Source organism: Aquarana catesbeiana, linkage group LG04 (assembly GCF_042186555.1).
Source record: "Aquarana catesbeiana isolate 2022-GZ linkage group LG04, ASM4218655v1, whole genome shotgun sequence".
Taxonomy (NCBI): domain Eukaryota; kingdom Metazoa; phylum Chordata; class Amphibia; order Anura; family Ranidae; genus Aquarana; species Aquarana catesbeiana.
Window position 1 is genome coordinate 669,435,990 of NC_133327.1, and position 18,060 is coordinate 669,454,049.

Here is an 18,060-nt window from a genome sequence, read left to right on the forward strand (position 1 = left end):
TATTTTATGAAATGTGTGTATATTCACACTGTATGATGTTGAAAGCTGAATGACGACTTTAGTCGCTTATATATTATATTCTTGGATTTGATTTATAGGCACATCACTTTAATTAACATTTTTTTTTTAGTTTTTTGCTGCAGGTTCAGCAGATCATTAAGGGGATAGCGCAGCCCATGATTTGTTTATTTATCAAAATAGCTACCACAGTGGTGCGGAGATGTGGACCCATAGTAGCCCCAGGGATGCCACGGAGGCGCAGATTGTTTCGCCTGCTCCTATTTTCCCCATCATCTAGCCGCAGTTGGACAAGGTGGCGGTGGAAGGCCTGGTGTTCCATCTCCAGGGTGGTGAGGTGGGCATCTATAGCGGTGGTGGAGGATTCTAGTTGACATTCTTGATGAGTGCCTGTTATTAGTTCAGAGCTGGCATTAACCCCTGCAGCATCGGAAGACTGCAGTGTATGGGAAGGGGGGTAGAGGATGGCAGATTTCTATGACAACCGACACCAGCACAAGGGACACATTTTATTAAAGTGAAGTATTGTCCTCTGTGCTGATTTTTCAAATCTAAACTTAAGCTTTAATGACAGAAGTGTCCACACATGTCTCACCACTAAATGCTCCGATGTGTTGAGTGATGCCGCCAGCCTCCATTGCTGCTACCTGGGTTTTGCGCAGCTGGTCGAGGAGAGTGGTTTTTCCATGATCTACATGACCCATTATAGTCACCACCGGATGTCGGGGCACAAGAACAGAAGGATCCGCAGGAGGCCTAGAAATGGGAAAAACAAACAATAAATAAATGACACTAACTTGATGAGCCAATTTTACACCACCTTCTTGTAAGTGTTTTTTACATTGTGTGATACAATAAATCACTGGCATACTGCACTTAGGTGAGCCTTATCTATATATTCTGGAAGTGTTTGGTCCAGACGCCACATCTGGAGTGCAGCAGGAAGGTGGGTGGGGTCCGAACTGGAGTGGAGAAACTAGCAAGCGGCACACGTGGTGTGCAACATGGGAATGCTATAGCGGAAAGTGAGCAGGGACCGGAGAGGGGGGACTGAGTGGCAGGGGATCAGCAGGAGAAATCAGCAATGTTTCACATAGTGTGCTGCATGGGAGAAATACAGCGGGAGGTGAGCGGGGTCTGGAGAGAGAGGAGAATCAGCAAACCAGAGGATCAGAAGAGCTGGGGGTTGCTACTGAGCGGGGGATCTGCTGAACGAGGGTACTACTGAACAAAGGTACAACTAAGCGGGGGTTCTGCTGAACGAGGGCACTACCAAGTAGGGGGAACTGCTGAACGAGGGCACTACCAAGTAGGGGGATCTGCTGAACGAGGGTACTACCGAGCGGGGGATCTGCTGAACGAGGGTACTACCGAGCGGGGGATCTGCTGAACGAGGGTACTACCGAGCGGGGGATCTGCTGAACGAGGGTACTACCGAGCGGGGGATCTGCTGAACGAGGGTACTACCGAGCGGGGGATCTGCTGAACGAGGGTACTACCGAGCGGGGGATCTGCTGAACGAGGGTACTACCGAGCGGGGGATCTGCTGAACGAGGGTACTACCGAGCGGGGGATCTGCTGAACGAGGGTACTACCGAGCGGGGGATCTGCTGAACGAGGGTACTACCGAGCGGGGGATCTGCTGAACGAGGGTACTACCGAGCGGGGGATCTGCTGAACGAGGGTACTACCGAGCGGGGGATCTGCTGAACGAGGGTACTACCGAGCGGGGGATCTGCTGAACGAGGGTACTACCGAGCGGGGGATCTGCTGAACGAGGGTACTACCGAGCGGGGGATCTGCTGAACGAGGGTACTACCGAGCGGGGGATCTGCTGAACGAGGGTACTACCGAGCGGGGGATCTGCTGAACGAGGGTACTACCGAGCGGGGGATCTGCTGAACGAGGGTACTACCGAGCGGGGGATCTGCTGAACGAGGGTACTACCGAGCGGGGGATCTGCTGAACGAGGGTACTACCGAGCGGGGGATCTGCTGAACGAGGGTACTACCGAGCGGGGGATCTGCTGAACGAGGGTACTACCGAGCGGGGGATCTGCTGAACGAGGGTACTACCGAGCGGGGGATCTGCTGAACGAGGGTACTACCGAGCGGGGGATCTGCTGAACGAGGGTACTACCGAGCGGGGGATCTGCTGAACGAGGGTACTACCGAGCGGGGGATCTGCTGAACGAGGGTACTACCGAGCGGGGGATCTGCTGAACGAGGGTACTACCGAGCGGGGGATCTGCTGAACGAGGGTACTACCGAGCGGGGGATCTGCTGAACGAGGGTACTACCGAGCGGGGGATCTGCTGAACGAGGGTACTACCGAGCGGGGGATCTGCTGAACGAGGGTACTACCGAGCGGGGGATCTGCTGAACGAGGGTACTACCGAGCGGGGGATCTGCTGAACGAGGGTACTACCGAGCGGGGGATCTGCTGAACGAGGGTACTACCGAGCGGGGGATCTGCTGAACGAGGGTACTACCGAGCGGGGGATCTGCTGAACGAGGGTACTACCGAGCGGGGGATCTGCTGAACGAGGGTACTACCGAGCGGGGGATCTGCTGAACGAGGGTACTACCGAGCGGGGGATCTGCTGAACGAGGGTACTACCGAGCGGGGGATCTGCTGAACGAGGGTACTACCGAGCGGGGGATCTGCTGAACGAGGGTACTACCGAGCGGGGGATCTGCTGAACGAGGGTACTACCGAGCGGGGGATCTGCTGAACGAGGGTACTACCGAGCGGGGGATCTGCTGAACGAGGGTACTACCGAGCGGGGGATCTGCTGAACGAGGGTACTACCGAGCGGGGGATCTGCTGAACGAGGGTACTACCGAGCGGGGGATCTGCTGAACGAGGGTACTACCGAGCGGGGGATCTGCTGAACGAGGGTACTACCGAGCGGGGGATCTGCTGAACGAGGGTACTACCGAGCGGGGGATCTGCTGAACGAGGGTACTACCGAGCGGGGGATCTGCTGAACGAGGGTACTACTGAGTAGGGGATCTGCTGAACGAGGGTACTACTGAGCGGGGGATCTGCTGAACGAGGGTACTACTGAGCGGGGGATCTGCTGAACGAGGGTACTGAGTGGCAGTGCTGCTGTCCACACACCTCATTCAAGTGAATAGGACTGTGGTAGTGCACGTGGTTGCAGCAGCGTGCTGCAGGATTGCCACTCCAAACAAAAAACAGGCGTCTATAAGACAGCCTATCGCCTTGGAGCCGCCTATCAACCAGCTCTGAAAAGTGATCCATAGTGTATCACTTTCAGAGCTATCAAAAAAGCAGCCACCCAAGTGAAAGAGGTCTAAAAGCTGCAGAGAAAACTCCATGATTAGAGTGCTGGTAAACCAGCCCCCGCAGCGTCTTCTCCTCCATGCTCCAGCAGCCTAAGGTCCTGACATCATCAATGCCGGGTCCCAGGGGCGGACTGACCATTGAGCCACTCGGCACTGCCCGAGGGCCCTGGGCCACTAGGGGGCCCCATCAGGGTTGCCAGCCTCAGTAAAACCAGGGACAGTATATAAAAATCTGTGTTTTTTTTTTTAAACATGTCTGTGTATACTGTGTGATTGTATACTGTGTGTGTATACTGTGTGTGTATACTGTGTGTGTATACTGTGTGGCCCCATGATCTCCTATTGCCCAGGGGCCCCGTGAGTTATCAGTCCGCCCCTGCCGGGTCCGTAATCCAGCCCTGGATGGGAGGATGCAGAGGGACAGGCCTCAGCCAAAGTATGGGGGAGCGCCATCTGCTGGGGTAGCAGAGGATCATGTATGTAAAACACTTCTCCTCAACCCTGGATGTAAACGAGTAGTTAACCCTTGCAGTGCAGGCACAGCCCCGCGATCATTGGTGTCAGTGGAAGGAATAGTGCCCCATCATTGGTGTCAGTGGGAGGAATAGTGCCCCATCATTGGTATCAGTGGGAGGAATAGTGCCCCATCATTGGTATCAGTGGGGGGAGGAATAGTGCCCCATCATTGGTATCAGTGGGGGGAGGAATAGTGCCCCATCATTGGTATCAGTGGGGGGAGGAATAGTGCCCCATCATTGGTATCAGTGGGGGGAGGAATAGTGCTCCATCATTGGTATCAGTGGGGGGAGGAATAGTGCCCCATCATTAGTATCAGTGGGAAGAATAGTGCCCCATCATTGGTACCAGTGGGGGTGGGGAATAGTGCCCCATCATTGGTATCAGTGGGAGGAATAGTGTCCCATCATTGGTACCAGTGGGGGGGAAGAGTGCCCCATCATTGGTACCAGTGGGGGGGGGGGAGAACAGTGCCCCATATTTGGTGTCAGTGGGAGGAATAGTGCCCCATCATTGGTACCAGTGGGAGGAATAGTGTCCTGTTGCCCGTGTCAGAGGCAGAAACTGTCTGCAACAGTGGGGGGAATAATGCTCCAAGGGCCAGATAAAAGCAAGCAAAGAGCCACAGTTTGGAGACCACGGATCCAATGAAATACCTTTTTACAGCATTGAGATTTTCCCTGACTTTTTCAGTTTTCTTTTGTCCCACAAACAGGAACCTCCGGCCACATTTCTGGACGACTTCTTTGATGGCCTCTTCACTGAGTGCTGACGATGGTTTCAATGAGTTCACATTCTGTGCTGTGTACAGGAGAGCCTCAAAGATGTCATCTATGGAAGAGAAAAGTCAAGTGGTAAAGCAAACAGCATGAGAGAACACGGCACACGGGCATAAGGAGGGCACTGGGGGGCAGGGACTAGTGTGATTATAGATGTGCCCAGTGAATGAATGAATGAGGGTTCTGCAGGCACCCCAAACACTTTCTGTGCTCGATGCAGCATTACAAGCCCCATAGATGCTCTCCCATTAAAGGCCATTCATATTCACTGAACACCGTCTGGTGAACTATGCCTGCACCCCAATACCACATGGAAATAGACGTTTAAATCACGCAGACTGGGGGCTGCACACCTCGACCCCGACTGGGGCCCGCACACCTCGACCCCGACTGGAGCCCGCACACCTCGACGCCGACTGGGGGCCGCACATCTCGACGCCGACTGGGGCCCGCCCACCCTGACTGGGGCCTGAGCACATTGACCCCCCCCAAGCTCTATAGGAATGCCAGGTGAACCAGAAAAAAATAAAAAAGGAGCAACTCACCAACATCCCTATCCATGGCTTTTGCTAACCGGCCCACCGTCATGTTGTTCCACACCTCCACCACTTCCTTCTTCTGTTTTAGTTTAATAACTGGCAACGTTTGTTTCTTCTGTTCTTTTTCCTATTTAATAACGAGAATTACAGGGAGAATAAGAAAGCAAAGAATGAAATTCATAGTATACTTTAGTTGACCCAAAATTGAACTCTAGACAGATATAAATACATTAGTGCAGTGCATTAGTTATCTATTAATTGAAGTAAAAAGACAAAAAACTTTTTTGGGGGGATTTTAGGAGTTATAACGCTTGTCAATTTTTTTTTTTTTTTTGCTATTTGTGTCCTATTGGGGAGATTTCTCCTTCCTCTCCAATAATTAATAAGAAAGTAAGTAAGACTAAATCCCCCCCAGGGTGAGGTGTCTATCAGGATCACCAGAAATAGTGTCCCCACTGGAAGATTCCCTCTCTGGTGACAATTAGGAAATTGAATTTTCTGTCTGTTTCACTCTCAATGATGATGGTAAACAGCAAAAATAAAGAGAGTGAATCTCCCTAATGGGGACACAGACAGCAATAAAAGCCTGAAAGGGGTTCTAATCCCTCTCCACTCTATCCAAAAAAAAGAGGAGTTTTGCCTTTAATTATACTTTAAAACAGTGGTCTCCAAACTGTGGCCCGGGGGTACTATTTTATCCAGTGATACCAACAATGAGGCATAATTCCCCTCACCGACACCAATGAAGGGGACACAATTCCTCCCAATGACACCAACAATGGGACACAATGACACCAACAATGGGGCACAATTCCTCATAATGACACCAACAATGGGGCACAATGACACCAACAATGGGGCACAATTCCTCCCAATGACACCAACAATGGGGCACAATGACACCAACAATGGGGCACAATTCCTCCCAATGACACCAACAATGGGGCACAATTCCTCCCAATGACACCAACAATGGGACACAATGACACCAACAATGGGGCACAATTCCTCATAATGACACCAACAATGGGGCACAATGACACCAACAATGAGGCACAATTCCTCCCAATGACACCAACAATGGGGCACAATAACACCAACAATGGGGCACAATTCCTCCCAATTACACCAACAATGGGGCACAATGACACCAACAATGGGGCCAAAATGACACCAACAATGGGGCACAATTCCTCATAATGACACCAACAATGGGGCACAATGACACCAACAATGGGGCACAATTCCTCCCAATGACACCAACAATGGGGCACAATGACACCAACAATGGGGCACAATTCCTCCCAATGACACCAACAATCGGGTACAATTACCCCCAATGACACCAACAATGGGGCACAATTCCTCCCAATGACACCAACAATGGGGCACAATAACACCAATAATGGGGTGCAATAACTCTCATTGAAACAAACAATGGGACAATATTTTTTCCCACTGGCCACAGTCCAGTCCTCCTAAAGTCTTAGGGAGAGAAATCTGGCCCTATGTTTAGAAGAAAAAAAAAAACAGTTTTCCTTTCAAGTGAGGCTGTGCACTGTAAGGGTTAACTGCTTGTTTTGTCCAGGGGGGAGGAGAAAACCTAAACTCACCTGATCCTCTGCTCCACCAGCAAACGTTGCTCCCCCACGATCCATCAGTGGACTGTTCCTGACGGCCTCACATCCAGAGCAGGTCTATGGGTTTGATGAAGTCAGGGACAGTCCACTGCAAAAGGCTACTAGACCGCAGGAGGGGGGAGGGAAGGTGATGTGCAGGAGCCACAGGGATCAGTCTAGGACAGGGATATGCAATTAGCAGACCTCCAGCTGTTGCAAAACTACAAGTCCCATCATGCCTCTGCCTCTGGTCGTCATGCTTGTGGCTGTCAGAGTCTTGCTGTGCCTCATGGGACTTGTAGTTCTGCAACAGCTGGAGGTCCGCTAATTGCATATCCCTGGTCTAGGAGGATCAGGTAAGTATATCTCCTTTCTCATGTCCCCTAGACAAAAATGAGCACTTAGCCTTTTGTCCGGAGTTGGGCTTTAAATACAGCTAATATTATTACCACAACCTTGCCTGATATTTGCCTTTTGTAATCCCCCTTATAGCAGACTGGGAGAGGGAGGGGGCTACTAGGAGCTATTCAGATGTCTGGAGGTATATATGTGCTATATACACACAACTTCTTTTTACCTTTCTGGCGGACAAGTAGCGGTGCTGTAGAAGGGCCGTCTGCAGGCGACACGCTCGGTTTCTCAGACACAGCACATGTAACTGGCGGCATGCCTTGTGGAAATGGACCACTTGCTCCACTTGCAGTAAGATATTCCTATTCATTTTCCTGTAAGAACAATAAGAACAGAGACAAATGCACAGGAAATGGTTACATTTACAGAACATAGTAGACATATGCATGAGCAATAAGGCCCCCCCCCCCCCCCCCCCCCACCCCGGCTACAACCCCAACAGCCCCCCCTCCCTTCCTACATTACCCAAGGAAAGAAATCCATCACCTCTTTTATATTTGCATCGTCCCCACTTGTCCTTTCACTCGCAGTCTATGGATTCTTCCTCCAGCTCTCCAGCTGAAAGGCTGTACTTTGTACGGACATAACACTGGAGGAAGAGTTTGCAGGAGCCTGGCATTGCACCTTCTAGCCACTGACCATAGGTGCAATGCTCTGCAGGCTCAAAGAGGTGGACTTAGCCTTTAAAGTGGAGGTTCACCACAAAAAAAAAAAAATGCACCAAAAATACCTAAAAAATTAGAGGTAAAAAAAAATTTAAAAATTTAACTCACCTGAAATGGCTGTTGCTAGGCAGTCTTCCTAATCTCCCTCTTCCTACGTCGCGGTGATGTTCTGTCTTCTCGTCCCCGCGTTGTCTTCTGTGGAATGGGGCGCGGTGTGTTATGGGAACTGTGTGTGTCCCACAACACATCGCGTCCCATTCACAAAGGGCTGCGCGACTCGCGCATGCGCAGTAGGAAACGGGCAGTGAAGCCGTAAGGCTCCACTGCCTGTTTCCCTTAGTTAGGATGGCGGTGCCGGGACCTGAGAGCCAGAGGGACGGGTCGGCCTCGGGCGGCTGTCATCGCGGGCACCCAGGACAGGTAAGTGTGCTTATTTAAAGTCAGCAGTTACAGTGTTTGTAGCTGCTGACTTTTACATTTTTTTTTTCCCCCGGCCGGAACCCCGCTTTAATACTAGAGGTGGTTGCTCCACTCCTGGGGGTCATGCTAGCTCCAGGGCAGAGCAAAGCTGCAGAGAATAGTGATGATTAATATCATATGGTCACCGTGCACTGACAGCTCTGCAGCCGGCTGCCACATTATACCCAATGGGGGGGGGGGGGGGGGGGTGATGTACTACCGACAAATAGGCTGTTCACTTTGCACGGGAAATTTCCCTTAGCTCTGCTAACTTCCATCATCCAATCACGTGCAGGGACAAAAACAGCTTTTTTGTTTTTCTTGCACATGATTGGGCATTTCTTTACAAAGTGAATTTTCACCACGTTCACTAAAAGCTAGAGCTGCACGATTCTGGCCGTAATGAGAATCACAATTTATTTTGCTTAGAATAAAAAGATCACAATTCTCTCACGATTCTCGCAATGTAAAATCTTTCACATTATACAATAAAAAAAAAAAAAAAAATGGGCTAACTTTACTGGTTAGTTTTTTTTTTTTTAAATTCATTAAAGTAATTTAAAAAAAAAAAAAATTGCATTTGAAAGACCGCTGCACAAATACAGTGTGACATAAATCATTGCAACAACCACCATTTTATTCTCTAGGGTGTCTACTAAAAATATATATATAATGTTTGGGGGTTCTAAGTAATTTTCTAAAAAAAAAATGTTTTTAACTTGAAACCAACAAATGTCAGAAAAAAAGTTTAGTGTTTAAGTGGTTAAACTTTTTCACTTACACACAAAGTCTATTCCATTGACAAATTGATACAATGTTTATACTTAAAGTGGGGTTCCACCCAAAAAAACAAAAATACCTGAAGAATTCTAAAAAACAAAAAAAATTTGGATTTTTTTTTTTTTTTTTTACTTACCTCTAAATGCCTGTTGCTAGGGGGTCCCTCGTAGTCTGCCTCTTCCTTTGCCTGGGCTGGTGACATCACTTCCCCCTCGGCACAGGAAGGGCTCAGCTCTGCTCCCTCCCTCCTGTCAATCATCTGGGACCCATTACAGGTCCCAGGTGACTGAGCGGCCAATCACAGCGTGCGACGCCTCTCGCACATGCGCAGTGGGTGCCAGGCTGTGAAGCCACAGCCCGGCGCCCACAGTTGAAATGCCGGCGCTGACGAGCAGAGGGGGGGGGACGAGCGGGGCTTCGATCCCCCGCATCGCTGGACCCAGGGACAGGCAAGTGTCCAATTAAAAGTCAGCAGCTGCAGTATTTGTAGCTGCTGACTTTTAATTTTTTTTTTTTTTTTTTATGGACCCCCTGGGTGGAACTCCTCTTTAAGTTCAACTGATAAAGAATGTTTTGATTTTTGGCAGACTGCCCAGTTTTTCTCTTCCTTAGACCCCTTTCACACTGGAGCGTTTTTCAGGCGGTATTGCGCTAAAAATACCGCCTGCAAACCGCCCCTAAACAGCCTCCGCTGTTTGTTCAGTGTGAAAGCCCGAGGGCTTTCACACTGAAGTGGTGCGCAGGCAGGGCGGTGAAAAAAGTTCTGCAAACCGCTTTTTTGGAGCGGTGAATTCACCGCTCCTTCACCGCTCCTGCCCATTGAAATCAATGGGACAGCGCGGCTATACCGCGGCAATACCGCGGCTATAGCCGCGCTGAACGAGGGATTTTAACCCTTTTTCGGCCGCCAGCGGGGATTAAAACCGCACCACTAGCGGCCGAATACAGCTACAAGAACGACGGTACAGCAGCGCTAAAAATAGCGCTGTTGTACCGCCGGCGCCCCCACCGCCCCAGTGTGAAAGGGGCCTTACTTTTGAGGGCTGTAGCTTCAGAAGAGCAGAGAGAATTCTTTGCATATAAAGAATTGTGAAACACTTTAGTCAAGATCGCGATAACGATTCTTGACGATTAATTGTGCAGCTCTACTAAAGAGTAGGGATGAGCTCCGGCGTGTTCGCATGGCGCACGTGTCGAGCCCGCCAGGAAGTCGGCACGGGGCAGCGCTAATCACAAGCAGTGAGACATTTCCCGATGTGCGGCTGCAGAGATCGGGAAATGTCTCCCTGCCTGTGATTAGCGCTGCGCCGTGCCGACTTCCTGGCGGGCTCGGCACGTGCGCCATGCGAACACGCCGGAGCTCATCCTTACTAAAGAGTAATTTCCCCTGGCAGAACGATCAGCCTGTTTGCCTATAGCAAATCAACCCCATTGTGTCAACATATACCCTAAACTCACCGAACCAGATTTATGAATAATCTGACATTTCCCAAACATTCACTTCAGGTGAATCTTCCGTGCCGGTTCACACCAGCGCCCTCTGCGAGATTGCATGTGATTCGCACCGCACTTCAAATCATGTGTGATGCGAATTCAGCCATACAGATAGTATGGTTGATTGGACATCACATTCAGACCAAACTCGCACAGGACCCTTTTTTTTTTTTGTCCGTACCAGAATAGGATCGCATGGGTGTTCACACCCATGTGATCTGATCCGTGTCTGAACTGTCAGTTTGCAGTGTGATATGTGAGCTGAAATGGGGGTGTCATTAACATTGTATTGACACTCCCAGCAGTTCGCATATGGCGGTGTAAACTCGGGAACCCGCAGTGGATTTGCAGGGTTCCCGCATCGCACAAGTGTGAACCGAGCCTCCAGGTGCATGTGGTTTGAATGAGTGATTGGTTCACCAACGGTGAAAGTCACATGTTTTATAAATATACACCATCAAGTGGAATATATCAGTCTCTGTATATAATAGTACAGTACAGTACCTCTCTTGATTTCAAAATCCTCCGTTCGTCACTGCGCACAGATAGGGAAATAACTATGCAGCTTCATCCCCCTTCCCAGCTTTAGAGCAGCCTGCTCCAAGGTCTATTCCTCTGCAGAAGCCAAGCCTCAGTCTGGAAAGCCGGAAAGCCAAGCCTCAGTCTGGAAAGCCGGAAAGCCAAGCCTCAGTCTGGAAAATAGCCAAGCCTCGATCTGGAAAATAGCCAAGCCTCGATCTGGAGCGAAGCACCTAAGTCTCAAGCTGGAAAACTGCTTGGACCTTGAAGAAGGGGGTAAAACCCCAAAGGCTTGTTCTGAAATTTTGGATGTTAGTGCAGTACTTAATTATTTTTGTTGCAAGTGCACTAATTTGGCTACAATCACCTCAAGTAAGCTAGAGAACATCCAAGCCTCGATTTGGAGAGCAGCAAAACCAAGCCTCAATCTAGAGATCAGCAAAACCAAGCCTCGATTTGGAGAGCAGCAAAACCAAGCCTCGATCTGGAGATCAGCAAAACCAAGCCTCGATCTGGAGATCAGCAAAACCAAGCCTCGATCTGGAGATCAGCAAAACCAAGCCTCGATCTGGAGATCAGCAAAACCAAGCCTCGATCTGGAGATCAGCAAAACCAAGCCTCGATTTGGAGAGCAGCAAAACCAAGCCTCGATTTGGAGAGCAGCAAAACCAAGCCTCGATTTGGAGAGCAGCAAATCCAAGCCTCGATCTGCAGTACAACAGCAAAAATTGAGTACTGTCCGTGATACTTTTTTTTTATTAGCACTAACATACAATTTTTCAGGACAAGCTTTTGGGGTATGTCCCCTTCTTCAAGGTCCAAGCAGTACTAATATGACTACAATCACATCGAGTACAGCAGCAAAACCAAGCCCCCCCCACCCTGTCCTCACTTATCCCCTATTCCCCCCCCCCCGCCCTGCACTCAGTTACCCTCCTACTCCTCCCCTCCCCACCCTGTCCTCACTTACCCCCCCACTCTGTCCCCACTTACCCCCTTCTCCCTCCCACCCTGTCCTCATCGTCCTACTCCCCCCACCCTCCTACTCCTCCCCACCCTGTCCTCACTTATCCCCTATTCCCCCCCTGCACTCAGTTACCCTCCTACTCCTCCCCTCCCCACCCTGTCCTTACTTACCCCCCAAACTCTGTGCCCACTTACCCCCTTCTCCATCCCACCCTGTCCTTACCCTCCTACTCCCCCCCACCCTCACTTACCCTCCTACTCCCCCCCACCCTGTCCTCACTTACCCTCCTACTCCCCCCCCACACCCTGGCCTCACTTACACCCCCCAACCTGCACTCACTTACCCCCCACCCTGTCCTCACTCCCCCTCGTCCTCACTTACCCCCTTCCCCCATCCTGTCCTCACTTACACCCCTACTCCCCCCACCTGGCCCCGCCCCAGCCCCACCTAACTCCCCTCCCAAACCACCCCTCTACCTCCTCTTCCTAGGCGATAGGTATCGGTGTCACAGACCTAGCCGGGACAGAGGCTGTTGGAGAGGACTGTATGCAAGCCTGTTGCCTTTTGATTATGGGCCCTGGATTTTCAATGGATTCATTCTGTTGGGACACATCCTGTGAGGAGATGCTGGTGTCATCAACCTGTGTTTATGTTAATTGAATGAGCTAATGACATTGTCCTCTATACAATGTAGGAGACGGGACGACTGCTATTGTGTTAATTAACTGTATGAAGTTCGGTGACCACAAGTCTGGGCAAAAGGTCACGTCTCAGTCACCTAGGCTGTATAAAGGATTAGATAATTAGCTCATGTTAATTAGGTTACAGTTGTATTGTTAGAGGAGGTTCCAACGGCATATAAAGTCTTGTAACTTTGATTCATAATAAACAGTCCATGTTAGCAGTGAAGCAAGTGTCGCCTTGTTTTCTGCTCAGAGAGGTTGGAATATCTGATATCTGTATACAGACTGGGAGGAAGTGGTATATGACGGAAGCACTCAAGCGGAGTGTGGGACGTTCCGTGACATTGGTGGCAAGCAGCGGGAAAGCTTCCTGAAGTCTGGGACATCCAAACCTCCAACTGGATCCAAGATCAGCATAGCAGACTTCAGTCACCCCAGCGGAGATATGGACCTGGCATCAGAATTCCCGGGGCTGCTGCGGATCATCCTTTCAACATACACCAGGACTGTGTCTGAGGATGAATACCTGGAGCTTAGGCAGCAAATTCGGGTGGAGCTATGGATTGCAGCCCTCCGTCTCACTGGTATAAAACAGGGCAAGTGCTTTCCAACCCAAGAGCAACGGGCCAGTGACCAACGGGCATTGCGGATGGCATTCCTGGGAGAGCAGCCCCAGGAGCAATGGGTGACTGAGTTGGACAGGTTGGTCCAGCAGGAGATAGAGCTGGACAATCGTTATCGGGCTCTGCAATGGCACGCAGAGGGGGGATATTTAGGGGAGACAACAGAATGGAGAGATATGACTTTGGCGGCCCTGGATTGCTGTGGGAGAGCCTTACAGATCTTTTTATGTTTGGCGATGAAGGGGAACCTGACCTTGAGGACCTGAGAGACTATAGAGAATCTATGCTCGGTCTTGCAGGGGTCTCAGAGCTCAAACCTGATCTGGACCATTTGCTAAGGAAGGAACAGCATCTGGAAAGGGCATACAGGAAACTGCTAGAACAAATTCAGCAGCATGCCAGAGAATCGGCAGTGGAAAATCCGGAGATTGCCGTCCCCAAACCTGAAGTGCTGACAACAGGGCAAAGCTCTGCTAACCTCTGCCCAGAAATGATAGCATCTTCTGGGTTCCATGGACAGGAGATGGTGAACCTCTATCCCCAGACATCAGTTGCAGAGACATGGGATTTGATAGACTTTTCTGCTGAGGAAGAACAACCTGATGAGCCTCCAGCAGAAGAGCTGCTATCAGGGCCAAAGTTCACTGTGTTCTGCCCAGCACCAACAGTGGCTTCAGCCTTCCTGAGAGAAGAGGTAGTCGGCCTTTCTCCCACAACACTGACAGGGACATGTGATTTTCTGCCAGCAGCATCTATGGAGTTAAAACAAACTTCTCCAGCTGAAGATCTGGTAACTGAACAGAGGGTCCAAGACCTCTGTCCCACACTTTTACCAATTCCAGAGACTGGGGATTTAATAGACATTTCTGTAGAGGAGGAACCACCTGGCAAACCCCCAGCAGAAGTGCTGGCAACCGGACAGAGGGTCCAAGACCTCTGCCCCACACCTGCAGCAATTGTGGAGGCTCAGGCTGAGAAGATGGCAATCACTTCCCAGCAGCAGATACAGGGGGAGAGGGGAGAGGAGGTGTGTGTTGTCCCTCCCCAACAGTTGGCCAGGGTGGAGGAAGTGGGCTTTCCTCCCCAGCAAAGATCTGTGTACCTGGGAGACAGTACCATCGACATGTCGTCCCAGCAGCCAGATGAGGGAATGGAAAAGGAAGCAGCCGGCTCACCTCCCCAATGGCAGCTACACAGTTTGGGAGTGGAGGAAGCCAGCCTCCTGCCCCAACAGTTAGCCGGAGCGGAGGATGCGGAGTCCCCAGCAGAAGTGCTGGCAACAGGGCAGAGTGCTACCAACCTCTGCCCAGCACCGGCAACTACAGAGTTCCAGGGAGGCAGGGCAGTCGGCCTCCCTCTCCAACAGTTAGCAGGAACAGATGGTGTGGGGTTTCCAGCAGAAGGGCTGGCAACAGGGCCGAGGACTGCTGGACTCTGCCCTCAACTAACAGAGGATGGATTTCCTGTGAAGGTGGATGGGACTTCAGTCTCCACCTGTATACCCCAGGGATGCTGGGCAGTGGGCCCCGATCCCCAACAGCATGACAGAGTGAGCCCAGACACCCTGTCTTCTCTCCAGCGGCAGAAAGGATTCCAGGGAGAAGAGCCAGTCCAGGCCTCTCCCCAGCGGCGGATATGTTCTCTGAGAGAGGCAGAGGTTGGCTGGGTGAGTAATACTCTGTTTGGAACAATTTGTTTGGGGTACTCTGTGGGTACAGGCAGTAGAGGACTGGAACTATGGACTAACTTCGGAGTCAACCCGTCTGGGGTCTCCTCCTGTGTTAGTCTCCTGCCGAAAGGGGAGAAATGTCACAGACCTAGCCGGGACAGAGGCTGTTGGAGAGGACTGTATGCAAGCCTGTTGCCTTTTGATTATGGGCCCTGGATTTTCAATGGATTCATTCTGTTGGGACACATCCTGTGAGGAGATGCTGGTGTCATCAACCTGTGTTTATGTTAATTGAATGAGCTAATGACATTGTCCTCTATACAATGTAGGAGACGGGACGACTGCTATTGTGTTAATTAACTGTATGAAGCTCGGTGACCACAAGTCTGGGCGAAAGGTCATGTCTCAGTCACCTAGGCTGTATAAAGGATTAGATAATTAGCTCATGTTAATTAGGTTACAGTTGTATTGTTAGAGGAGGTTCCAACAGCATATAAAGTCTTGTAACTTTGATTCATAATAAACAGTCCATGTTAGCAGTGAAGCAAGTGTCGCCTTGTTTTCTGCTCAGAGAGGTTGGAATATCTGATATCTGTATACAGACTGGGAGGAAGTGGTATATGACGGAAGCACTCAAGCGGAGTGTGGGACGTTCCGTGACAATCGGTAATTGGTATTGATAAGTACTTAAAAAAAAGTATCGGTACACGTACTCAGTGTTGAAAAAATGTCACTGGTGCAACCCTAATTAAAACGCAGTACATTTTATTTCATTCAAAAAAGTTGCATTTGAAATACTGCTGCGCAAATATTGTGTGACATTTAAATATGCAACATCCACCAATTTATTCTCTAGGGCCTCTGCTTAAAAAAAAAAAATATATATATATATATATATATATATATATATATATATATATATATATATATAAATATAAATAATCAATATCAATGAAAATCCACTTTCCCGTGTGTATGTGGTATATTGATGGAATAGGTTGTCAATTCTAGATTGATTATTCCTATCAGAAAAGATTGATCAGAAATTAAGTTGATCATTTATCAAAGTGTGAACGGCCACCATCAGGTTGATCGCACAGAAATGATTTGGTCAGATTGTAATGCAGACATCTCAAGTCTCCTGCATTTCGGGGGCGGCTCCCGGACACACCCGCAAGTTCTGTCCGATATCCCGGCTGCGGAGCTGATCCTGGACGGTCCCCTGGTTCACAGTCGGGGACGATCGATGCAGCATGAAGGACAGCTGTGAACACCGATCTCCCTGTATAGCTGACATCCACTTCTCCTTCTCTCCCTCCCGCGGCTGTCAGCTAAAAAGCTATACAGGGAGATCGGTGATCACAGCTGTCCCTCCTGCTGCACCGATCATCCCCAACTGTTCTCTGTATCCCTCTCCTCCAGCCCCCCTCCGTGTCCTTCTACCCCCCAGTTCTTCCCCCCCCCGCTCTTCTACAGATCCCTTCCGTGTCCTTCTCTCCCCCCCCCCGTTCTTCTCCAGCTCCTTGTCCTCCTCCTCCTCCCCCCCTCATCCCCCACAGCCGGCTTCCTCCTCTCCTCTCCCACCGGCTGTGGAGATCTGACAGGATGGAGAGCGGAGGAAAGGGATCGGTCATCTACTGGCCCCTTCCTTCTCTGAATTGGAGAGAGAGATCGTTCCTGTGAAAACTGAGCACAGTAACCTCCTGTGTGTTACTCTGCTCAGTTTATGAATGGAGAGGAGCCTCTGTCTTCTGTTCATTAATCTTCAATGCTGAGAAAGGGACTGAGGAATCTGTGTCCTCAGTGCCTTTGTCTGTCTCAAAGGGGACATGTCAGGGGTCTGATTAGATCCCTGATATCTCACCAAAGCCCCCCCCCCCCCCACCCACCCACCCAACAGGGTTGGTTTAAAAGAAAATGCATTAAATACAAAAAAAATGAAATTGTAAACAAAAATGAAAAAAAATTTAATTATAAAATTAAAAACTACTGACACCACCCCCCTGCCCTACCAATACTGTCCACTGCCCCAACCCCCCAAAAAAAGCATTACAAAACAAAAACAAAATTAAATTCTAAAAAAAACAATATGTAAAAACTACTGACACCATCACCGCCACATACTACCCCACCCCTTCCCCATAAGCACTGTGAAAAAAAAATATTTAAAAAAATTATATAAAGAAAAAAATAAACAACAAAATTGTAAAAAAATAATAGAGACAATAATAAAAACAAAAAACTACTCACACACTAGTGTACTGATACTGTCCACTACCCCTCCCCCCCTCCACACCCCCCCACACACCCCCAATCATTGTGAAAAACAAAAAAATAAATTGTAAAAAACTAATAAAAATAAAAATAAAATAAAGAACTACTGACACCGTCCACTGCCCTACTGACCATCCTACACATACAGTACTACTCACCTCCATACACTCCGCACTCCTCTCCCTACACATACTGCTCACCTCTGTACACTCCGCACTCCTCTCCTGTACATACTACTCACCTCTGTACACTCCGCACTCCTCTCCTGCACATACCACCCACCTCCATACACTCCGCACTCCTCTCCTGTACATACGACTCACCTCCATACACTCCACACTCCTCTCCTACACATACTACTCACCTCTGTACACTCCGCACTCCTCTCCTGTACATACTACTCACCTCTGTACACTCTGCACTCCTCTCCCTACACATACTACTCACCTCTGTACACTCCGCACTCCTCTCCTGCACATACCACCCACCTCCATACACTCCGCACTCCTCTCCTGTACATACGACTCACCTCCATACACTCCACACTCCTCCCCTACACATACTACTCACGTCCATACACTCCGCACTCCTCTCCCTACACATACTACTCACCTCTGTACACTCCGCACTCCTCTCCTGCACATACCACCCACCTCCATACACTCCGCACTCCTCTCCTGTACATACCACCCACCTCCATACACTCCGCACTCCTCTCCTGTACATACCACCCA

At 49.8% G+C, this 18,060-nt stretch overlaps 1 protein-coding gene across 2 annotated transcripts in view; it reads right to left on the reverse strand.

Moving 5' to 3' along the window:
• The window catches only part of MTIF2 (mitochondrial translational initiation factor 2), a 53,093-nt gene extending 41,838 nt beyond the window's left edge, over window positions 1-11,255 (reverse strand). The window contains exons 1-5 of one of the 2 annotated variants that reach the window (XM_073628595.1): window positions 11,096-11,255; window positions 7,360-7,507; window positions 5,170-5,290; window positions 4,502-4,676; window positions 614-774 (exon numbers count right to left, since the gene is read on the reverse strand). In XM_073628595.1, the coding sequence (XP_073484696.1) occupies window positions 614-774; window positions 4,502-4,676; window positions 5,170-5,290; window positions 7,360-7,503 (601 nt within the window). In that variant the 5' untranslated portion in view covers window positions 7,504-7,507; window positions 11,096-11,255. Of the gene's footprint in view, window positions 1-613; window positions 775-4,501; window positions 4,677-5,169; window positions 5,291-7,359; window positions 7,508-7,966; window positions 8,117-11,095 lie in introns of those variants that run through there. The other variant, XM_073628594.1, reaches the window with a different exon arrangement.
• Between the last annotated feature and the right edge of the window lie 6,805 nt (window positions 11,256-18,060).